At 36.0% G+C, this 25,559-nt stretch overlaps 1 protein-coding gene across 1 annotated transcript in view; it reads left to right on the top strand.

Moving 5' to 3' along the window:
* ABCB5 (ATP binding cassette subfamily B member 5) overlaps window positions 1–25,559 on the top strand; it is a 137,758-nt gene that overhangs the window by 70,802 nt on the left and 41,397 nt on the right. The window contains exons 16-20 of the mRNA XM_032865778.1: window positions 7,782–7,943; window positions 12,718–12,852; window positions 21,758–21,901; window positions 22,877–22,981; window positions 23,164–23,241. Of these exons, the coding sequence (XP_032721669.1) occupies window positions 7,782–7,943; window positions 12,718–12,852; window positions 21,758–21,901; window positions 22,877–22,981; window positions 23,164–23,241 (624 nt within the window). The remainder of the gene's footprint in view (window positions 1–7,781; window positions 7,944–12,717; window positions 12,853–21,757; window positions 21,902–22,876; window positions 22,982–23,163; window positions 23,242–25,559) is intronic.

Genomic DNA, 25,559 nt, shown 5'->3' with positions numbered 1-25,559 from the left:
GATCGAGCCCCGCATCTGCCTCAGCATCCCTGCTCTCTCTGCCTGACTCTCTGCCTACTTCTGATCTCTCTCTCTGTCAAATAAATAAATAAAATCTTAAAAAAAAAAAAAAAAAGATGTCAGATGTAGACACTGGGAGATACTGAATATAGATATAGGATATAGAATACTGAAGTCTTTGCACATTTTCCCTAAATCTAAAACTATCCTAAAATAAAGTTTATTTTAAAAAAACTAAAGCAGGGGCGCCTGGGTTGCTCAGTCATTGCGCATCTGCCTTCAACTTGGGTCATGATCCCAGGGTCCTGGGAGGCTACTTCTCCCTCCCCCACTTGTCCTGCTTGTGTTCCCTCTTTCGCTATCTCTGTCTCTCTCTGTCAAGTGAACAAATAAAATATTTTATAGATAGATAGATAGATAGGAAAAATAAAAACAAAGCAAAAAAATAACATTTTACCAATTTTATTGTACCATTCACTAGGATGATTCTGTATAGCAAGGCTTAGAATTACCACATACAAGTAAATAGGAAACTGAGGAAAACAAAAAGCAAACAATAAAAACTCTCTTCCCAATTATCTTTCACTTGTTAGTTTAATAAAATGTCTATATATTTGGCAGTTTGAAAAATAAAGGAAGCACTAAACATTTTAGTGTTTTGACCTCTTTTCTGAGGACTATGTTACTCATAAATATAACCTAGAGAAATTCACATATGCTTGTAAGTGCCAATTAACAACATAATTATGTGTACATTATCAGACCGTGCAGCAATTAAGAAAAATAAATCTTCCTACCTACAATACAGTTAGTTGTTCCTCAACCCACTTTATCATTACATTTGCATTATGTTCATCAAAGTGCCTCAATCCCATTCAGAATTCTTAGAGAACTTCAAGAATGGCAACTTGGGTGCTATAAAAACAGATGCTTCTTTTGTTCGACATTGTTTAACAGATTTTGTTGAGATTTAACTGACTTAAACTGCACATATGAAAGTATATGATTAGAAAAGTTTGGGCTTACATGTACACCTATGAAACCACCACAATCAACATAGAGAAAAAATCACTCCCCCAAATTTTCACATGCCTTTTGTAAACACTCCATTCAACCTTCCCTCTCCCCACCCTGCCCCACTCTTATCAACTACTGATTTGTTTACTACCAGTATAGATTGCCATGTATTTTGTAGAACTTTGTGTAAACGGAATTATACATTATGAATTCTGTCCTACCTGACTTCTTGCACTCAGCATAGTTGTTTTCAAACCTGTTGATATTCTGAAAGGTATCAAGAGTTCCTCTTTATTGGTGAATAGTATTGCATTATATGGATGTACCACTGTTTGAGATGATGGGTATTGATGCCCATTGAAGTTATTCAGTTTGTTTGCAGTTTTTGGATATTACATATAAAGTTACTCTGAACATTCATTTTTAAGTCTTCTGTGAACATGCACTTTTATTTCTCTTGGGTAAATATCTAGGATTTAAATGGACAGGATTTAACTCTAGGATTTAAATGGACCTTATGGTAGGAGTATGTTTAAATTTTAAATGAACTACCAAATTATTTTCCTTTTATATTCCTATAATATATAAGAATTACAGCTAGTCCACATACTTGCCAACACTTGGGATAACCAGGCATTTTAATGTTAGCCATCGGAATAAATTTTTATTTATTTATAAAATCTTATTCTTGATAGTCCATCTTGGGATGAAAACAGAAGTCTGTCTTTTTTTTTTTTTTTAATACCACTTACTCCATTTTTTGGGGCACTGCTTTGGTATTATCCTTTTCCAAATATTCACTTTTTTAAAAAAATTTTTAAAAGATTTTATTTATTTATTTGACAGATATAGATCACAAGTAGGCAGAGAGGCACGTGGGGGATTGGGGGAGTGGAAGCAGGCTCCCTGCTGAGCAGAGAGCCCAATGCGGGGCTCGATCCCAGGACCTGAGATCATGACCTGAGCTGAAGGCAGAGGCTTCACCCACTGAGCCACCCAGGCACCCCACTTTTTTATTTTTTATAAAATTTAGAAACCACCCATCTTTTAAATCATATACAATAAACTGTCAGAGGGTATATTTATAAATATTGTTTAGGGCGCCTGGGTGGCTCAGTGGGTTAAGCCTCTGCCTTCAGCTCAGGTCATGATCTCAGGGTCCTGGGATGGAGCCCCACATTGGGCTCTCTGCTCAGCAGGAAGACTCCTTCCCCCCTTCTCTCTCTGCCTGCCTCTCTGCCTACTTGTGATCTCTATCAAATAAATAAATAAAATCTTTCAAAAATAAATATGTAAATAAATATTGTTTAGATGAAGTGTATGTTATAGAATCAAAAATAGCTCTTTTGATATGTATGCCCAATATCATAAGATCACTCTTAAAGATCAGTAATTCTCATCATTATCTGCATTTCAACAGAGGGAGATTAAATGGGTATACTTGGTTCATGTGTAAAACTGTTACAAAGATGTATACTTGCCAAATGAAGGCCTATGTTTAGTGCTGGTACAAGATACAGGGAAAAGAAAATTTGCAAGGTATGGGAAGCAGTCAATGCAAAGGGCTTTAGTCACATTAATAGGAACACATCATGCCACAAACATGCAGCAGAGTTTGTGGACTTAGAGTATTCAAATGACCTGAGTTATGTTGTAGCATTGCCACCTACCCTCTATATGGACTGGCACCCATTAATTTCTCTGAGCCCCAATTTTCCTATCTCTCAGAAACCTATCTTCCCAGACAGCTCATAGGACTGTGTGAGCAAAACCAAACAGAGGAATGTTATAGAACATTTTACACTCTAACATTCTTTAAAATATGTTTTCAAAAGAATTATTTTTGCCATCAGTAGTTAATAGTTAATCTGTAAGATTGTTTAGCTCATTGATGGATGATTATTTTATGGCCTTCCTATTTCTTTATTAAAGATAACAAAACTAGGGGTGCCTGGTGGGTCAGTCGGTTAAGTGTCTGCCTTTGGGTCAGGTCAGGATCTCAGGGTTCTGAGATAGAGCCCCACATTGGGCTCTCTGCTCAGCAGGGAGTCTGCTTCTCCCTTTCCCTCTGTGCTCACTTGCTCTTTGTCTCTCAAATAAATAAATAAATCTTTTTCTAAAAAAAGATAAAGCTAGTGTGAGTCACCTGAAATTAAAATTACATACATACACATATATATGTATGTAATATTTAACATATTTGTATTCAGTTGTCTTGAGTAAAAAAACAAATTAGCAAAAGTAATTCAAAATATCATGTCTATATTTATTCATTATAACATACAATACTTTTTACCTTGATCATTTTACAATGTCTTATATCTCAAAAACATGGTAAAATTGGCTTCTAGGGGAAAAAAAAAATACAATCTAAGTGTTGAGAAAGACCTTGAAAGTCCTATATCCATATGTAGATACAGAGTGTTGGGTAATTTGTAAAGAGCAAATACCATTTATATAAACAATTTCCCCATTCTGAAACTTCCAATAAGAGAAGAAATGTTACTTAGCATTGCTTTATATGAACTAGTCCCAAATATTCTATTCCTAGGCCCATGACCTTCCATTCTTCACACACCTCTGCTATATGTGAACCTCAGTATTTTTTCAGAAATCCATGTTCTGTTAGGCCCAAATGCCTGGTCTTGCCATAGCCTCTGTCATAATTGCCCCCCTCTCTCTTTCCCACTTGGCACACCTTTGTCCATGTATTAAGACTTTACTCAAAAGTCATCTATTTGGCAATGTTCCTCTATTCAACTAAACAGTTAATTATGTCTGTGCTATAATATTTTTATATAGCTTCTGTTGTATACTTACTACTTTATGTTGTAATTCTTTTTTTGTCCCCTTATTAGCTCTCTCTGTCAAGGGCTTTGGAATTGCCCTCAACAAATACTCGAGAGTCTCCAGCTTGAAGATATTTGATTAATAATTTAAAATTAGTTATTTATGGGGTGCCTCGGTGGCTCAGTTTGTTAAGTGTCTGACTCTTGATTTTGGCTTGGGCCATGATCTCAGGGTCATGAGATTGAGCCCCACATCGGGCTCCATGCTGATCATAGAGCCTGCTTAGTATTCTCTCTTTCCCTCCCCACTCCCCCATCTCCCCAGGTGCATGTACTCTATCTCTCTCCCTAAAAAAAAAAAAAAAAATTAGTTATTTCCTAAGAACTTCCCATGTGCAGAACATGGTACCAAAAACATTAATCTGCACAATAACCCTAAAATATAGGTGACATATTTCCCCATTTAACAAATGAGGAAACTAAGACTCAGGGAGTTTAAATATCTAGTCTGACACCACAAATCCAGAAATTGACAGAAAAAAGATTCAAACCTAGGATTTGTGATTCCAGAGAACACAAATAATGAAGAAATTATTGAAAATTAGGTTTTCCTGCTGTGCCTGGGTAGCTGAGTCATTTAAGCATCTGCCTTCAGCTCAGGTCAAGACCCCAGGGTCCTGGGATTGAGCCCCACATCAGGCTCCCAACTCAGCAGGCAGTGTGGTTTCTCTCTTTCCTTCTGCTGCTCGTCCTCCTGCTTGTTCTCTCTGACTTTCCCTCTGTCAAATAAATAAGTAAACTCTCCAGAGAAAAAAGAAAAAATTAGGTTTTCCTTTATAAACATGATACACTATATATGAGATTATTTACTATTTGTACTTAATTAGCATGTCATACAATAGTTATATGCATCATTATATATATTAGAGTATCTATAGTATGAACTGTTATTGAAACAGTAGACTGTTCCTGTATCGTGAGTCTTCTTAGCCTATAGTTCATAAAACTTCCTTAGCTATTCATGCAGTGTGATGATCTGCTTTCAATCTAAAAAATCAATGGAAATTTGATGAAATTATCTCATTATCTCATACTTTTAGAAAAGAAGAATGAAATTGGGCTGCTGGAGGTAGAAACAACTATCTGTATTATCTAGTCTGTGTGATAGGAGATGTAGGTTAAATATAATACACATCTAGATGCTTTGAATAATAATTACAGAGTCTCGTTATTATAATGTTATTGAGTCATGACAGGGAGAGATCCAACCTTGGAAAGATGTTAAACTATCCTTTTTTCCCCTTTTTTTTAATCTGCTTGTTTTAAGGACTCTTAATATCTATGCTTGACACAAACCAGCAAAGGTACACCTATTTGGAAATCTTTTTACTTTTATCAGTGGTCAGGGCCAGCTACATAGTTTGTGAAGCCCAGTGAGAAATGAAAATGTGGGACCTCTTTATCTAAATTACCAATAATTACGAGATGATAACAGCAGAGCACTAAACCAATAGTGGGACCCTTTTAAGCTATGGGGCCTTGAGCAACTGAATAATTCATATACCATGAAACTGGTCTCTACTGCCACCATGACTAGGAGGAACTTTTGACTGATAGAGTAACTTACCCTCACTTCTGAGCTTTAGGTGTCATTCCTCCTTACTAACCCAAATTCTAACATTCTTAGTTGGCATAGTTGAGTACAAAACATGCATACATGCACACACACACACACACACAAACACAGACATACACAGACACATCAGGAATGTATACACCTATATTGAATATGTATATATGTATGGATGTACTCTTAAATATATACATAAATATATTTTTACATGTGTATGTATATTTACAGATGACTATATTTCAAAAACCTAAATTAGTAACAATATCTGCTTATTGCAGAAGTCTAGTTTTTTTTTTAAGATTTTATTTATTTGGTTGACAGAGATCGCAGGTAGGCAGAGAGGCAGGCAAAGGGAGACAGGGGAAAGCAGGCTCCCCACTGAGCAGAGAGCATGACGCAGGGCTCGATTCCAGGATCCTGGGATCATGACCCAAGCCAAAGGCAGAGGCTTTAACCCACCGAGCCAACCAGGTGCCCCAGAAGCCTAGTTTTGATGATTTGTAGTATCTCTATCCCCAATCCTGTTTCCCTAAATAATTTTAAAAATTAAAGTCCAGGTAGAGTACCCAACTTAGGTAGTTAACCACCTCTCTATTGCCATTTGGAACCTGAATGATATATATGATTTCACTGGAACTTTTCTTTATTTTTTTAATTTAAATTCAATTAGCCAAGGTAATAAATACATCAGTAGTTTTTATAAGAGGGTGCTTCTTTCTCCAAATGCTCACCAATATTTTTGTTCCCTGTCTTGTTAATTTTAGCCATTCTGACTGGTGTAAGGTGGTATCTCATTGTGTTTATGATTTGTAGTTCCCTGATGGCAAATGATGTGGAGCATTTTTTCATTGTAATATTATGTGACTACGTCCTCAAAAAAGAATATATAAACAAGTCCTGAAAATTAACAAGAATAAGACAGTTCCAACAGAAAACCAAGCAAAACCTGACAATTCACAGCAGAGAATATCCAAATCATCACCAGCCATACGAAAAGTTGTTCAACTTTATCAGTCATCAGGGAAATCCAAATAAAGCCACAATATGATAGTATCCACCTACCAAAGACAAAAAGTACCAAGTGTTAGTGAGAATAGAGTAGCCATAACTCTCCTGCATTTGGGGAGTTTATAAATTGGGACAACCACTTTAAAAAGCTGTTTGGCAGAATCTAAAAAAACTGGGCAGTTCTTCTCCTTAGTATGTAACTTGTAGAATTCTCTGCATATATGTTCATCCAATAAACGTATATAGGAATCTATTCATAACAGAAAAAAACCTGGAACTTCCCAAATGCCAATCATCAATAGTATGGATAAATAAATTGTGGTATATACAAATGGAATTTTGCTCAGTAATAAGAATGAATGATCTGCAACTAAATACAACAAAATGGATGAATATAAAAAAACATAATGTTAAACAAAAATTCATAGATACAGAGGGGTATATATTGCATGGTCCCACTTACATAAAATACAACAGAAAATCAAAACTAATCTATACTGTTTAAAGTCAGGATAGTGATTACCTATCACTAGTGGTGTGGATAAACAGTGACAGTGATTGAACAGAGCCTAAAGAGAGTTTCAGAGTCCTGGTAATGACCTTTTTAAAAAATGGATGTTATGCATCTGGATGTATTTTTTTGTCAAATGCACTGATCTATGCATTTACGAGTACTTTTGCATATCTGTAAGAAACTTGTGAAAAAGTTGAAAATATGTGTTACCTTGAATTCATACCCAACTAGTTAAGTAATAGAGATTACTTAACATTTTAGAGATGAAGAAAATAGTGAGTTTATGTTACTCAATTACTTTTAGTTACTAATAGCCAGGCAATTATTACATAGCTCAGAATAAATTATCTTTAATTTCCTGTCTAGTTCAAGATACTGTAATTTTACAAGTCCACCAAATTAGAATCTAATTAACTTTCAGATTTTCTTTTTATTCTAATTTTTATTGGCCTTCCTAATCTATTAAAGTTCAAATTTCTATATGCACAGATAAGTTTCCTTGATATTTAAAATAATACTACAGGGGCACCTGGGTGGCTGAGCTGGTTGAGCATCTGATGTTGATTTTGGCTCAAGTCTGATCTCAGGGTTGTGAAATCAAGCCCCATGTTAGGCTCTGCACTCCATGGGGAGTCTACTTGAGATTTTCTCTCTCCTTCTTCCTCTGCCCCTCCCTCTTACTTGTGTGTGCACCCTTTCTCTCTCTCTCTCAAATAAATAAATCTTTTTAAAAAAATACTACAATAGGCTTTCTTGAATATTGCAGAGTTTGTTATTTATATTAATTTCTTATTTATTTTTTATACTTACTCTTTTGTAGGCAAGCAAACGTCGGACTACAATTGTCATAGCACACCGACTTTCCACTATTCGAAATGCAGATCTCATTGTGACTATGAAAGATGGGATGGTGGTGGAAAAAGGAACACATGCTGAACTAATAGCAAACCAAGGTCTATATTATTCACTTGCAATGTTACAGGTATGTTTATGTTATATAATGCTATGTTAGCAGGGTTTTTTTTTTTAACTTTTCAGAGATTGTACCACAGAAGTATTGAATCATCATCTCAGTTTTCAGAAAGCAACCAAGGAATTCCTCAATGAAGAAATTCACTGTGATTAATATCTTCAGCATTGTGCTAGATAATATGAAAATTAAAGAATTAATGGGTACATAGCACCTAATAATTGCTGGGTGCACTGCAAATAGGCTTCAAAGCTTGTACATGGCAGATCCAGAACAGTCTAACTCTATATACTGTCATCTTTTCTTAGAACACAAATTTAACACACAATCTCTGAAAACTTAGTTGCAGAGGCAAAATGCAGAATCTTGCATATGGATGTTACAAAATATAGAAATAACCAAAACTGGTAGGGAGAAGGGAAGCTAGATTACCCATGGAAGGTTTCATGAAGAAGTCTTGAAGGCTAGAAGGTGGGAATTAGAAGAGGAAGAAAAGTCTTTGTGGGTGGAGAAGCACCACAGATAAGAAGAGCTTGGTGTGCAACAAACAGAAAAACCAGCCTTTCTCCCACAAGTAAAAATGAATGTTGGGAGCATAATTAAAAACAGTTGTATTAGAAAGCCAAGTCATGGAAATTCATTTTTTTAAAGATTTTATTTATTTATTTGACAGAGATCAAAAGTAGGCAGAGAGTCAGGCAGAGAGAAAGGAAGGGAAGCTGGCTCCCTGCTGAGCAGAGAGCCCGATGCGGGCCTCGATCCCAGACCCTGGGATCATGATCTGAGCCAGAGGCAGAAGCTTTAATCCACTGAGCCACCCAGGCACCCCCAAATCATGGAAATTCTTAGAAACCAGGCAGAAGAGTTGTTATTTTTTTTTCCACTCTGACTGACTTTACTGTATCAGAATCGCCTAACGCATTGCCTGACACATAGTAGGCATTCAATAAATGCTTGCTGAATAAAAGGATATATATAAAAATGTATGTTATATAAACCACACCCTCTCAGGTAGACTAGAAAGCTTATCAATCAAAAGCTTTAGCCAATCAAAAGGAGGTATGATAATGCTGAAGGCACTCTGGCATATTCTTTTTTTTCAGATCCACGTTTCAGCATGCCAGGTGATCTCACATAGTTTTTTCATTAGGACACATTAATATAAATTGTAGGAATTAGGCTGTAGCTAACTTCCTCCTTCTGGCCCAGGTCTTCTCTTGACCTGGAAGGCAGTCTTCTTTTCAAGGGGTCATGTACAGACAACAAATCTCACCGCTTTGCAGTTTATTTTACTTCTTCAACTTTCTGATTACATTTTTTATGTTAATATTATTATTCCATATATAAAGGACCTATATAACTCAACATGAGAAAAAACAAATCCAATTTAAAAATGGCAGAAAATATAAGTAGACATTTATCCAAAGAAGACATTCAGATGCCCAACATGAAAAGCTGCTCAATATTACTCATCATCAGGAAAATACAAATCAAAAATATCATAAGATATCACCTCACATCTGTCAGAATGGCTAAAATAAAAACCACAAGAAACAAGTGTTGGTGAAAATGTAGAGAAAAAGGAAACTTCATGCACTATTGGTGAGAATGCAAACTGGTGGAGCCACTGTGGAAAACTGTATGGCAGGTCCTCAGAAAGTTAAAAATAGAACTACCCTCTGACCCAGTAATTGCACTACTTGATATTTAGCAAAAAATACAAAAACACAAATTCAAAGGGAAACATGCAACCCTGTGTTTATTGCAGCTTTATTACAATAGCTAAATTATGGAAGCAACCCCAGTGTCCATTGATTGATAAATGGATAAAGAAGATGTGGGGTGTGTGTGTGTGTGTGTGTGTTGGAATATTATTCAGCCATAAAAAATAATGAAATCTTGCCATTGGCGACAACATGGATGGAACTAGAGAGAATAATGCTCAGTGAAATAGGTCAGTCAGAGAAAATCAAATACCATTTCACTTATATGTGGAATTTAAGAAACAAAACAAATAAGCAAAGGGAAAAAGAGAGAGAGAGAAGCCAAGAAAGAGAGTCTTCAACTATAGAGAACAAATTAATGGTTACCAAAGGGGAGGTGGATGGAGGAGGAGGGGAGGGTAAATTAAATAGGTGATGGGGATTAAAGAACACACTTATCATGACCAACACTGAGTAATGTCTAGAATTGTTGACTCACAATATTGTACATGTAAAACTAATATAAAGTTGTATGTTAACTATACTGGAATTAAAATTTAAAACTTAATAATTTTCACAAATTAGAAAATTTATAAAGTTATGATCCTCCATCTCATCATCAAACTCAAAACTTCACATTTAAAACCTTAGCTTTCTCCACAATGCTAGAATAAGTTATTTTTAAACATTTGCTATAAAGCAGGGATAGTCTTTAAAAAGTTTGAAAATATAATCTTATATTGATTCAAAAACTGCCAGTTCCAATTTTATTTCACATTTGGCCATATTTTACTTTAAAAATAAAAGTTAGCTGTTATATGCAAGTCAAATTTGCATGATTTTCTTTCCAGAGTAGAGTTAATAAGTTATGAAATTATGAAGTTCAATATTTTCAAACTAAAAAGTATAATAATAAAAGAAAATAGCTATGGTTAAATTAACCCTATTTTGAGATTTTTTTTTTAAACCAGTATATTCAGATCTTTCTTTGAAGTAACATGTCTTAATTTTTCATTATAACTAAACAAAAACTCTATTATTAGGTCTTAGATTAAAGAGTTTCACAGTGTAAGGAAAATAAAAATGGAGTGTTTGTGGTATAAATGTATAAATACTTAAAATGCCTTATTCAAAATGGATTAGTAGTCTCTCATTACCTAAAATAATGTTCATTCGGATAAAGCAATACCATTTTAATATTCAATGAACAACTACAATATTCTGGGTACTGCATAGTAAATATAACATCCATGATATCTCCATGGACAAGAACTCATTTCTGAAACTCTAGAAGTGCGTATTTACCGCTGTGCCTATAGTGTCCAAATGAATCAGTTTATTATAATCCATGTGTCCCTAAGTACTAAGAAGTTAATATTGCTAAGGGAATCAATTTCAGGAAACAGAATAGCAGTGGTTAGGATTATGGGCTCTGGAGACATCATAAATTTGAAAATTCTGACTCTGCCACTTAACAGTTTTAGGACCTTAGGTGAGTTAAATTCTCTGTGCCTCAGTTTGCTAATCTTTAACATGGGGAAAATAATAGTAACTTATTTATGAATTACTGTGAGTATTAAATGAGTCATTCATGTAAAGTACTTAGAATCTATGTTGGCATACTAAATTTTATTATATTACTAATACTGACATTATTCAGTCAAACTTTTTATGAAAGTTCAAACCATGAAGATTAATGCTATAATTATTTACCTTGAACATACATGATTATTTCCAGACCTATTCCTTTAGTGACTTTTCGCATGAAAATTAAATAAAAACAAGTAGAGATAGATACATACCAAAACTTCTTGTCATCATTATTTTGTCTAGCAGCCTTCTCAGGAAAAGAACTTGTCTTTGACCTGTTAAAGAAACTTCTTAGAAAAATTTATTATGAGAAGAGGTCAAATTTTTATTTTAAACTTGCTACAAAGTAAAATAGCTCTTGAAAAAAGACAAATAAAGGATTTCTTTCTTGGTAGAGAAATTTATAGAAAAAAAGAGAAAGTGATAGCATAGAAGAATGTCTGATTAAAGATGTTAGGATACTATAAGGCTGGTTAAAATTTACTGTACTTTGAAGTGCCTGATTAATAGTTGTTAAGCTTGTCAAAGAATCACAGTCACTGAAAAGACTTCCACGTACATATTCTCATTTACACCTAAATCCACCTAAGGCTTTTTGTCTCCGCTCCCCACCCTGGTCTGGGACACCATCATCCAAACCGGGCTGGTCATTTCTGTCTTGTCTCCCATCCCATCTCTTCATGGAGAAGCCACAGATTTACTTACACCACATTCAGAGGAGCAGGAAATATGTAATTTCTTTATTTCACTAAATTTGGTCTCATTTCTCTGAATAGCAAGAAAAGCAAAAACTAGACTTAGAGCAATCTGGTTTAGAACTTCATCTTATCAAAAAAAAGAAAAAAAAAAAAAGAACTTCATCCTATCCAGTGATTTAAACAGTTGTTTTTTGTTGTAGTGGGTTTTGTTTCGTTTTGTTTTTAAGTTAACTTGATGTCTCTGGGATTTTTTATTCTCTAGGAGCTGGTCCTACTGATTTTGCTTTCTGAACAGTTTGGAATGGGCAGGAGTTGCTGGCCTGGAAAGTGTTCCTGCCTCTTGAGATCTCTCTCATGCCCAGGGCTAGCATCCCATTTAAGTGCCTAGCGATATGTTATAAATTTACAAGTTCTACAAAAGGGTAGGAAAAGTAGCTACTCTTCTGTAGGTAGCAGCAGAGTCAGAAAGAGTATTTGAGTCATCTCCCTCACGAAGCTCTTTTTACTAAAATCTGTCCCTACTAATGGAATAATTGTTTTGAACTGAGGCATTGTTTTTTCCAATTAAAGTACAGGTCTTTGGAAAAGAAGCCACAATAAGCTCTTGTCACCCATTAACATTTTAGTAAAAGTTGGACTTACTAGCTCTCTACCAAGCCTGAAAACTTCAGCAAGAGCTGCACAGGAATGTATCACTTTCAGTATCAAAGGCAATACAGTTTTAGAGGGGTGCTTAAGAAAAGTCTTGAATTTTGAAAACATTGTTCTAATAGTAACATATATTCTTCATTTAAGGATATTAGAAAAGCTGATGAACAGATGGAATCAGTGTCTACTGAAATAAGTATCAATTCCGTTCCTCTGTGCTCTGTGAAGAGCAGCAAGTCAGACCTTCCTAACAGGTCTGAGGAATCCATCCAGTATAAAGAGGTAATGGGTAATGGTTTAAGTTTTATTCACATGTTCTCCAATTAATTTTTATTTAATTCTTATAATATTTAGAATTTATGATAAAATATTACTATAACACTAAGTGTACAAAACATAAGTCTTTCCCAAATTTCGTTGTAATATCACTGTGATGCTTTAAGGTGGCCCTCAAACAAGACCATATATGTCACAGTCCATTTTGGGGTCAAGAAAACTCTTAAGAATGGGCTTGTTCTTCTTTTTCTAGTTCTTTTAGGTGTAACAGGAATTGGCTAGTGAAAATTCAGAGAACTTTAAAGAATGCAGAGGTAGGAGATAAAAGTAGCAGCCACTACTGAGGTTAAAATAGAGATCCAAGGAAGAGTCTCATTTTTTTCCCCCTGTCAAGGCTGAGATTCATACCTTGGTTCAGAGGACACAGCTTTGGTTCAGTGGATAGCAGAGAAGTTGCTAAGGTACCTCACTGGTGGAGTTTGCTGGAAATCTGTCCTGTTGCATGCCACAACCTACTGGGTACCAGGAGAAGCTACGGGGTACTGTTGGTACCAGGAGCTGGAGAGGTTGCCCTCTGCAGGAGTCAAGTACAGTTCCATGTGTAAGCAGGTGCAAGCATTAGTCACCTGGCAAAAACACAGACCAGTGCTGTCTGGGTCTCCTGGTTACACCTTCCTGGCCAAGCCAAGAGCTGGAGAAAGCATCTGCTGGCCAAACATAGGAGAAAACCGTACTCAGCAGGCACTTACTCTGACAAAACTCTGCAAGCAGAGCAGCAGAGAGAAATCTTATCCTGGAGGAGCCTTCCCAGAAAGCCACCAGAAAGAGAAGAAAAATTCCCTCCTTGTGCAACGTTTTTCCAATACCCTTAACAGACAAGGCTTGACATCTTACCAACTGGTAAAGGAAAAATGTTTATAAGGCAAAAGAGTGGATTTAGACCCAAGAGGAAATAACCAGTAACCACAACAGAGATGGTATTATTTTAAATAAGGGGAATAGCTAATATAATGGCCTGGAGTTGGGGGTCACACTCCCCACTCCCCCTGCTTCTATTCCCTCTCTCTCTGTCAAATAAATAAATAAAATCATTTTAAAAAATAAATAAAAGAATCAATTTATCAAGAACTGAAAAGAGTAATAAAAATTCACAATTTTATTCAGAGATTTCAATACATCTCTTAAATATTGATAAAACAAGTAGAAAAAATTCGTCAGGGAAATCGCACTACTGGATATTTACCCTAAAGATACAAATGTAGAGATCCGAAGGGGCACATGCACCCAAATGTTTATAGCAGCAGTGTCCACAATAGCCAAACTATGGAGAGAACCTAGATGTCCATCAATAGATGAATGGATAAAGAAGATGTGGTATAGATATACAATGGAATACTATGCAGCAATCAAAAGAAATCTTGCCATTTGTGATGACGTGGATGGAACTAGAGGGATCAGGAGGGAGACAAACCATAAGAGACTCTTTTTTTTTAAGATTTTATTTATTTATTTGATAGACAGAGATCACAAGTAGGCAGAGAGAGAGGAAGGGAAGCAGGCTCCCTGCTGAGCAGAGAGCCAGATGTGGGGCTCGATCCCAGGACCCTGGGATCATGACCTGAGCTGAAGGCAGGGCCTTTAATCCACTGAGCCACCCAGGCGCCCCCATAAGAGACTCTTAATCTCACAAAACAAACTGAAGGTTGCTGGGGGGAGTGGGGGAATGGAGAGGTTGGTTGAGTTATGGACTTTGGGGAGGGTATGTGAAATGGTGACTGCTGTGAAGTGTGTAAACCTGGCGATTCACAGGCCTGTACCCCTGGGGCTAATAATACATTATATGTTAATAAAAAATTAAAAAGGAAAAAATTTCAGCAGGGATATAGATGACTTTAATAGCATTCTCAAGGGGCGCCTGAGTGGCTCAGTGGGTTAATAGCATTCTCAACCAGCTTAACCTAATAGACATTTATAAAAGTCTCCATGTATCAGCTGAAGAATACACATTCTTCTTAAATGCATCTGAAACATTTATTGAGATAGACCATATTCTAAGCCATAACACAATATATTTTTTAAAATTCATATAATGCACAGTATATTACTTAACCTATGCAGAATTACATCAGAAATCAAAAACAGAGGGAAGCCTGGCTAGCTCAGTTGGTAGAGCGTGCAGCTCTTGATCTTGGAGTTGTAGGTTCAAGTCCCATGTTAGGTGTATAGATTAGTTAAAAACAAAATCGTTTAAAAAAAAGAAGAAAAAAGAAAAAGAAATCAAGAACAGAAGATGGCCTAGAAATCTTTAAATATTTGGAAGCTAAACAACTCACTTCTAAATAATACATGGATCAAAGAAGAAATCAAAGGAGAAATTAAAAAGTATTTTGAACTGAATTAAAATGAAACCAAACATAATCAAAATGTATCCTGTGATCCAGCAACTATACTACTAGGTATTTACCCAAGAATACAGAAACACTAATTCAAAGGGATACATGCACCCAGATGTTTATAGCAGCATTATGTACAATAGCCAAATTATGGAAACAGCCCAAGTGTCCATCAACCAATGAATGGATAAAGAAGATGTGGTAAATATACACAATGGAGTATTACTCAGCCATAAAAAAGAATGAAATCTTGCCATTTGCAACAACGTGGATGGAGCTAGAGAGTATTATGCTAAGTGAAATAAGTCAGAGAAAGACAAATACTCTATGATTTCACTCACATGTGGAATTTAAGAAACAAAACAGACAAAGGGAAAAGAAAAGACAGAGAAGCAAACCAAGAAACAGACACTTGGGCACCTGGGTGGCTCAGGTCATGATCCTGGGGTCTCGGGTTGGAGTTCCGTATTGGGCTCCCAGCCTAGTGGGAAGTCTGCTTCTCCCTCTTGACTTTCTCCCCTCTCATGCTCCCTCGCTCTCTCTCTCAAATAAATAAATAATCTTAAAAAAAAAAAGAAAGAAAGAAAAGAAACAGACTCTTAACTATAGAGAAAAAACTGAGGGTTACCAGGGAGGTGATGGGTGAGGGGGTGGAGTAGGTGATGGGTATTAAGGAGTCCACTTGTCATAATGAGCACCAGGTGATATATGGAAGTGTTGAAACACTATATTGTACACCTGAAACTAATATTACACTGCATGTTAACCAACTGGAATTTAAATTAAACCTTAAAAAAAGTAAATCAAAATTTTAAAAAATGTATGTGATGACATTTAAAGTAGTATTGAGGAAGAAATTTATACAACTAAACACCTATATCATATAAAAAGGAAAAACCCAAATTAATAAAGTTACCCCTTAAGAAACTAGAAGGAAAAGAATAATTATAAAAGAAAAAAAATTAATGAAATCCAAAGCTGGTTTTTGAGAGCATCAATAAACTGAAAAACCACTGGACTGAATGAACAAATTAAGAAAAAAGACACAAATTACCAATATCAAGAATTAGAGTGGTGACATCACTACAGGTTCTACAGATATTAAAAGAAAAATAAGATAATCTTTTGAAATCATTTATGCGAATAAATCCTACAACTCAGATGAAATGGACAAATTCTTTGAAAGACACAAACTACCAAAGCCCACTCAACAATAAATTAATTTAAAAAGAATAGATTAATAGCTTGAATAATCTTCTATCTTGAATTTGCCATGAAAACATTTCCTTTAAAGAAAACTTCAGGCCCACTTGGTTTAACTAGTGAATTCTACCACAAAGAAAATTGAAGAGCTCCTATTTTATGAGACCAACAGTACTCTGGTATCAAAATGAACAAATATGTTACAAGAAAATAAAATTATAGGTAAATATCCAACAATGAACATAGATGGAAAAATTCTTAACAAAATTTTAGTAAATCTAATGAACCCTATATAAAAAGAATAATACATCATCACCAGGTAGTATTTATCTAAGAAGTACAAGTTTGGTTTAACATTAAGAAATTAATGTAATTCTGGGGCGCCTGGGTGGATCAGTGGGTTAAAACCTCTGCCTTCGGCTCAGGTCATGATCCCAGGGTCCTGGGATCGAGCCCCACATCAGGCTCTCTGCTCAGCAGGGAGCCTGCTTCCTCCTCTCTCTCTGCCTGCTTCTCTGCCTACTTGTGATCTCTGTCTGTCAAATAAATAAAATCTTTAAAAGAAAAAAAAAAAAGAAATTAATGTAATTCCTCTTAATGTTGAAAAAGAAAGCCAAAGTTGGTGGCATCACAATTCCAGACTTCAAGCTCTATTACAAAGCTGTAATCATCAAGACAGTATTGTACTGGCACAAAAACAGACACATAGATCAATGGAAAGAACAGAGAGCCCAGAAATAGACCCTCAACTCTATGGTCAACTAATCTTCGACAAAGCAGGAAAGAATGTCCAATGGAAAAAAGACAGTCTCTTCAACAAATGGTGTTGGGAAAATTGGACAACCACATGCAGAAAAATGAAACTGGACCATTCCCTTACACCACACACAAAAATGGACTCCAAATGGATGAAGGACCTCAATGTGAGAAAGGAATCCATCAAAATCCTTGAGGAGAACACAGGCAGCAACCTCTTCAACCTCAGCCACAGCAACTTCTTCCTAGGAACGTCGCCAAAGGCAAGGGAAGCAAGGGCAAAAATGAACTATTGGGATTTTATCAAGATCAAAAGGTTTTGCACAGCAAAGGAAACAGTCAACAAAACCAAAAGACAACTGACAGAATGAGAGAAGATATTTGCAAACAACATATCAGATAAAGGGCTAGTGTCTAGAATCTATAAAGAACTTATCAAACTCAACACCCAAAGAACAAATAATCCAATCAAGAAATGGGCAGAGGACATCAACAGACATTTCTGCAAAGAAGGCATCCAAATGGCCAACAGACATGTGAAAAAGTGCTCCACATCACTCAGCATCAGGAAATACAAATTAGAACCACAGTGAGACACGACCTCACACCAGTCAGAATGGCTAAAATTAACAAGTCAGGAAATGACAGATGCTGGCGAGGATGCGGAGAAAGGGGAATCCTTCTACCCTGTTGGTGGGAATGCAAGCTGGTGCAGCCACTCTGGAAAACAGCATGGAGGTTCCTCAAAAAGTTGAAAATAGAGCTACCCTTTGACCCAGCAATCGCACTACCGGGTATTTACCCTATTTATTAGGGTATTTGTAAATACCCTACATTTACAAATGTAGTGATCCAAAGGGGCATGTGCACCTGAATGTTTATAGCAGCAATGTCCACAATAGCCAAACTATGGAAAGAACCTAGATGTCCATCAACAGATGAATGGATAAAGAAGATGTGGTATAGATATACAATGGAATACTATGTAGCCATCAAAAGAAATGAAATCTTGCCTTTTGCAATGACATGGATGGAACTAGAGGGTATTATGCTGAGCGAAATAAGTCAGAGAAAGACAATTATCATATGATCTCCCTGATATGAAGAATTTGAGAGGCAACGTGGGTGGTTTGGGGGGTAAGGAAGGAAAAAATGAAACAAGATGGGATCAGGAGGGAGACAAACCATAAGAGACTCTTAATCTCACAAAACAAACTGAGGGTTGGTTGCTGGGGGGAGGTGGGGAGGGAGAGGTTGGTTGGGTTATGGACATTGGGGAAGGTATGTGCTATAGTGAGTGCTGTGAAGTATGTAAACCTGGAGATTCACAGACCTGTACCCCTGGGGCTAATAATACGTTATATGTTAATAAAAAATAAAAATTTTTAGAAAAAGAAATTAATGTAATTCCTCTTATTAAAAAATTAAAAGAAAACATCTAATCATCTCAATCAATACAGAAAATTCATTTGACAAAATGCACTGTCTATTCCTGATAACTCTTAGCAAGCTAGGAATTGAGAGAAATTGTTTCAACCTGATAAAAGGCATCAACAAAAGATCTACAGCTAATATTATCCTCAATGGTGAAAGACTAAGATCAAGAACAAGGCAAGGATGTACACTCCCACCACTTCTAGTCAACATTGTGCCAAGTTCCAGCCTGTGCAATAAGGCCAGAAAATAAAAGGCATCTGGATAGAAAAGAAAGATATAAAACAGTCTTTATTCAGAGATAACAACTATTTATGTAACTGAGCTTAGCAAGGTTGCAGATACATGATCAATATGCAAAAATCAAAAATAGGAATTGAAATTTTAAAAATAACATCATATATAGTAGTATCAAAATATTAAATACTTGGGGATAAATTTGATTTAAATAATTACAAGATCCACACACTGAAATATATAAAGTATCACTAAGAAAAGGAAAGGAGACCTAAATAGAGGAATATACCATGTACGTGAATAAGAAGTTTCAGTTCTACAGGTTCAAGGCAATACCAAACAATATTTCAGCAGGCTTTTGTGTAAAATTTGACAAACTAATTCTAAATGGAATTTCAAAAGGATAAAATAAAACAACTTTGAAAAAGAACAAAGTTGGAGGATTTGTACTACCTGAGGATTTGTACTACCTAATTTCAATTCTTTATACAGCTATAGTAATCAAAATAATGTGCTATTAGCACAAAAATAAACAACTTGATCAATAGAACAGAAGAGAGTTAAGAAATAGACCCACACATAAGTGGTTAATTGTAGTTAGACAAAATCCAAAGGCAATTCAATAGTGAATGTATAGTCTTTTCAAGAAATGATGCTATACCTCTATATAACTATATGCAAAATAGTCATCCTCAATCCATACCTCTGATCACAGATAAAAATTAACTCAAAATGGATTACAGACCTTACTGTAAAACCTAAAGTTAGAAAACTTCCATAAGAAAATCCAGTAGAAAATCTCTGTGACTTTGAATTTAGCAAAGATTTCCTAGATACAACACCAAAAGCACAATTCTTTAAAGAGAAAGATGTGATAAATTAGACTTCACCAAAATCAAGACCTTTGCTATTTGTTTTGTTTTGAAGATTTTATTTATTTTTTTGACAGAGATCACAAGCAGGCAGAGAGGCAGGCAGAGAGAGAGGAGGAAGCAGGCCTCCCGTCAAGCAGAGAGCCTGATGCGGGGCTCGATCCCAGAACCCTGGGATCATGACCCAAGCCAAAGGCAGAGGCTTTAACCCACTGAGCCACCCAGGTGCCCCAAGACCTTTGCTATTTGTAAAACACTCTTAAGAGATGAAAAGATAGGTCAAAATCTCGGAGAAAATATTTGTAAGACACATACCTGATAAAGGACTGTGTCCGAAATACAAAAAGAACTCCCAAAGCACAAAAAGAATACCAGCAATCCTTGGGGCACCTGGGTGGCTCAGTGGATTAAGCCTCTGCCTTCAGCTCTGGTCATGATCTCAGGGTCCTGGGATCGAGCCCCAAATCGGGCTCTCTGCTCAGCAGGGAGCCTGCTTCCTCCTCTCTCTCTGCCTGCTTCTCTGCTTACTCGTGATCTCTCTCTCTGTCTGTCAAATAAATAAATAAAATCTTAAAAAAAAAAAAATACCAGCAATCCAAATGAAAAATGGGCAAAAGATTTGAATATACATTTTGCCAAAGAAGATGCACATATAGGAAACAAGCATACAAAAAAGGCCAAATGTCGTTATTCATTAGAGAAGTGCAAATTAAACTTGTAATTGAGATTTCATGACACACCTATTAGAATGGTGAAATCTAAAAAGACTGACAGTAGCAAGTGTTGGCAATGATGTGAAGCTACCACTGTTCCATATTTTGCTGAGGGTAATATGAAATGCTAAACACTTTGGAAAACACTTTGGCTATTTCTTAAAAAGTTGAATATACACTTACTACCTGATCCAGCTATTCTATCTCTGGGTTTTACCTGAGAGAAATTAAAGCATATGTGCACACAAAGTCTTAAATATGATTATTCATAGCAGTTTTATTTGTAATAGCCCAAAATCCAAATACATGTCAACAGGTAAATGGATATATAAATTTTGGCATAGCCATACAATGGAATACTGCTCAGCAATAAAAATGAATGAAGTGTTAATTTATACAATATTATGAATAAATCTCAAAGTAATTATGTTGAGCAAAAGAAGCCAGATGAAAAAGAATACATACTGTATGATTTCATTTAAATAAAATTTTAGAAAATCCAAAATAATCTGTAGTAACAGAAAGCATGTCAGTAATTGTAGGGGAAGAGGATTGGAAGCTGAGAGGTGTGGAGAGGGGGATTACAAAAGGCAGTAGAAAACTTCTGGAAATAATGGATATGTTCATTATCTTTTTTTTTTTTTTTTAAGATTTTGTTTATTTATTTGACAGACAGAGATCACAAGTAGGCAGAGAGGCAGGCAGAGAGAGAGAGGAGGAAGCAGGCTCCCCACAGAGCAGAGAGCCAGATGCGGGGCTCGATCCCAGGACTCTGGGATCATGACCTGAGCCGAAGGCAGAGGCTTTAACCCACTGAGCCACCCAGGCGTCCCAGATATGTTCATTATCTTGACTGCGGTAATGGTTTCATGGGTGTATAGTTACATCTAAACTTACCAAGTTGTACATTTTAAATATATACAGATTGTTGTATGAAAACTATAGTAACTCATTATAGCTCTAAAATACATGACATTTAAAATTCTTTAGGAGGGGTGCCTGGGTGGCTCAGTGGGTTAAGGCCTCTGCCTTTGGCTCAGGTCATGATCTCAGGGTCCTGGGATCGAGACCCACATTGGGCTTTCTGCCAGCGGGGAGCCTGCTTCCGCCTCTCTCTCTGCCTGCCTCTCTGCCTGCTTGTGATCTGTCAAATAAATACGTGAAGTCTTTAAAAAAAATATTTTTACTCTGCCATCTATTATATTTTATATTTTACATTATAAATCTGTTTTAAATTGGCTAACTTCTCTAAGTTCCATTATGCTCTCAAACTGGAATTCTAACCAAAGTGTTTTATTCATAGACAAGTCTTCCTGAAGTTTCTCTGTTCAAAATTTTTAAATTAATCAAGTCTGAATGGCTTTCTGTGGTTCTGGGGACGTTGGCTGCTGTTCTAAATGGAGCTGTTCATCCAGTGTTTTCCATCATCTTTGCAAAAATTGTAACTGTAAGTAAAGCTAATTTGCTAATATTTTTAACAATTTTAAACAAATTGAGCGTGAGAGAGCAGACCTGTTGTACTTTGACCTGGTAATGGGGAAACTGGGATTTGCACCCATAGTGTAGGATCCACAATAGGAAGGTTAACTAATGTTCTCAGGGGATAAGCCAGCCTCTATTGTGAAGTCTTGGCTGGGCCTTGTTGACTGGGCAATCAGTAAAGAAATTACTTTGTTTTCTAATTTTGACTCCACTGCCGTATCAGCATTCCAAAGCACTGAAGCAATAAAATAGACAAATACAACTGCTCTTCTTTCAACTAGTCCGAACAATGGCCATTTTTTATTACTAGCCAGCTCAAAGAAAGGGAGTAACAAGAGCTTAGGATTGTGCCAAGGGACTCAGGAGAGTTGGTGGATTCAAGAACACAGTCACGTTAAGTCTTCAGTCTCCCAGATTTGCACAGCTATGCTTTGTCAACATAGATGCCAATATGTGTAAAATTAGTGCTCGCTTCGGCAGCACATATACTAAAATATATGTAAAATTACTAATTTTTGGAACAATTTCTAGGGACATGTATAAAGGTCTCACATTGTAGGTAGTACCTTAAATAGAAGAATATTAAGAAACCTAAATTATTAGCCATTATTAGAAAGAGTAATTAAAACAAACCGGTAGGTTTCTTTGAAAATATATTGTGATAATAATAGCAGAAGACTCATTGTCTGATCTCATATTTACATAGCTTAAGTGAGAAATTTGACAGCAAATCATTTTTTATCATATGTAATGAATGTAGTGGATAGAATAATGGTACACTTCTTTTAATTATACATTCTTTTCATTATACATTCCAAAAATGTATATATAATCTTATTCTTATGTTGAAATCCATTAAAAAATTCCTGATATTTCAGGTTTTTTCTCTTTCTTTTATATTTTCTTCCAATCACCTGATAAAAAATCTATTCCGTTTCAGATATTTGAAAATGATGATAAAACTTCATTAAAGCATGATGCTGAGATGTATTCCATGATATTTGTGATTTTGGGTGTTATTTGCTTTGTCAGTTATTTCATTCAGGTAAGTTTTTAATGAATTAAACAAGCTTGAACATTATTTTTTATGTCATCCTCTCTGAGTTAAAAATAATAACAATAATAACAATATAAATAAAATATAAATAAGTAATGTAGTGACTAAATGTTACAAAGAAATAGAGAAGAGAATTAAGAATAAATATAAATTTGCTTTTTGTTTTTCAGGGGTTATTTTATGGCAGAGCAGGGGAAACTTTAACCATGAGATTAAGACATTCGGCATTTAAAGCCATGTTATATCAGGTCAGTGTTTATTGGATTTTTTCCTTATTTAAAATGTATTTTTAAATATTCCAGCTTGTAGTTTTTCAAATCAATTTCTTGACATAATCTTTCCTTTGATCCCTTAAAAACATGCCTCTTGTGTTCTAAACAGCATCTAACATCAGAGTTCTTACAGTATATATATGTATTTTTAAAGATTTTTATTTATTTATTTGTCAGAGAGACAGCGAGCGAGCACAAGCACACAAGCAGGCAGAGGCAGAGAGAGGAGCAGGCCGCTGAGCAGAGAGCCCGAAGCGGGACTCGATCCCAGGACACTGGGATTATGACCTGAGCCAAAGGCAGTGGCTTAACCGACTGAGCCACCCAGGCATCCCTACAGTATATTTTTCTAATAGAAGCAAGTTCAGGGGCGCCTGGGTGGCTCAGTGGGTCTGAATATTTTGCACAGAAGAATATATGTAACTTTTCCAAACATGCTTTGACCTTTGTCTCTAAAGGTTCACAGTGTGCTTTTGGTGGAGTCCCAAGTCCAGGAGTCAGTTTAACCAGTAGTTACTGTGAATCCAATATCCTACGGAATACTAGACATTAATGCTCTGCCTACCATTAGGCACATGAATAGCTGGACAGTAACATTCTTGGATAAAGTAGCTTCTGCCCATAAGAATGCCCCAATTTGGGGCACCTAAGTGGCTCAGCGGGTTGGGCCTCTGCCTTTGGCTTGGGTCATGATCTCAGGGTCCTGGGATGTAGCCCCGCATCAGGCTCTCTGCTCAGCAGGGAGCCTGCTTCCCCACCTTCCCTTCTGCCTGCCCCTCTGCCTACTTGTGACCTCTCTCTGTCGAATAAATAAATTACAAAAAAATCTAAAACAAAACAAAACAAACAAAAAAAAGAATGCCCCAATTTATAAACCAAAAACTCTGATCCTTCAAAAAGCATACACATTGAAACACACACACACAGAGACTCTGTGCTATTTAGCACATGTTATTAAATTCCTATAAATTCAACTCAGTCCCTGTCATCTCATTGTTTGTTTTTTCTCTTCATGCTTTAGCATTCTTTTTGCTTCTTATCTTTGCTTTTTCAAATTGGAGGAAAAGAAGAGTAGGGTATTTGGCCTGTTCTTTAAAAATACCTACCCAGTTTCAATTTTGTCTAAGGTAAGGGACTCCTATTCCGTACTTTTGCCTAACTCTTATTACCTGGTTTTTGTCCTAAGACTTTTTAGGCTTAGAAAGCATGCTGAGACTTGCACTGTTTTTTACAACTATTTTGAAACCTCATTTGAGGCAGAGGTATTTATGGAATCAGGTGTGGTCTTTTTGTAGATATAAAATCTGTATTTTATTTGATTACTTGACATCTTCCAGTTGAAAAGAATGTCCTAAGTGTTGCTGACTTCAGTGGTTGTAAATAATTCATTTCTTAAAGCTAAGTTTATACTTCTTAATGATAAGAAAGATTGGATTTCTGAACAGATAAGTATTTTTGCCTATTTCTCTTTAAATTAGATTGGCTAGGGCTTCTTTGGGGGGGTTCTCTAAATCATGAGATGATAGAATTAATGGTGATCACTAAAGGGATCTCAAAAAGCTACTTCCAAAAGGATTTGAGGTAACAAGTCCTGAAGCAAGAGAAACAGGTAATGAGACTCAACTATAATGCTTCAGTTAAATGGGAGATAGAACATAATAGTGGATTAAAAACTCTAGCATCTGGTTACCTAGGTTCAAATCCTGGACTCAGAACTTGCAAGCTATATGGACCTGGGTAAGTTATTTAATCCCTCAGTACCTTGGCATCCTCATTTATAAAATATGGATAGTCAGGTGCCTGGGTGGCTCAGCTGGTTAAGCGACTGCCTTTGGCTCAGGTCATGATCCTGGAGTCATAGGATCGAGTCCCACATCGGACTTCTCCCGCTGACTTCTCTCCCTCTCCCTCTCTCTCTCTCTCTCAAATAAATAATAAAATCTGTTTTAAAAATATGGATAGTCATATCTACCTCATACAGTTATGATTAATTGGGAAAATACATACCAAATATGTATGCATCGCAATATGTTATTGTTTTTTTTTCTTTTTTGCTTCTAGTATAATTATTGACAGGGAAAAATGGATTTAATAGTATCAAAAACCTGATAATCTTACAATCATTTTACCATTAGGAAAGGAAAAAAGAAGCTAATTTTTACTCAACACCAGCTATACTACAGAAACTCTTAAGTGTTTTAGCATACATTGTCTGTGCTGGAATACAGTCCCTAGAGCACACATTGCTGACTTGTTGGAAAGTAATTTTGGACCTCTTGCTGATTGAACTTCAG

Source organism: Lontra canadensis, unplaced genomic scaffold, assembly GCF_010015895.1.
Source record: "Lontra canadensis isolate GAN:19392208 unplaced genomic scaffold, GSC_riverotter_1.0 scaffold2, whole genome shotgun sequence".
Taxonomy (NCBI): domain Eukaryota; kingdom Metazoa; phylum Chordata; class Mammalia; order Carnivora; family Mustelidae; genus Lontra; species Lontra canadensis.
Note: the sequence above shows the minus strand (reverse complement) of the source record. Positions and strands in the feature narration are given on the sequence as shown.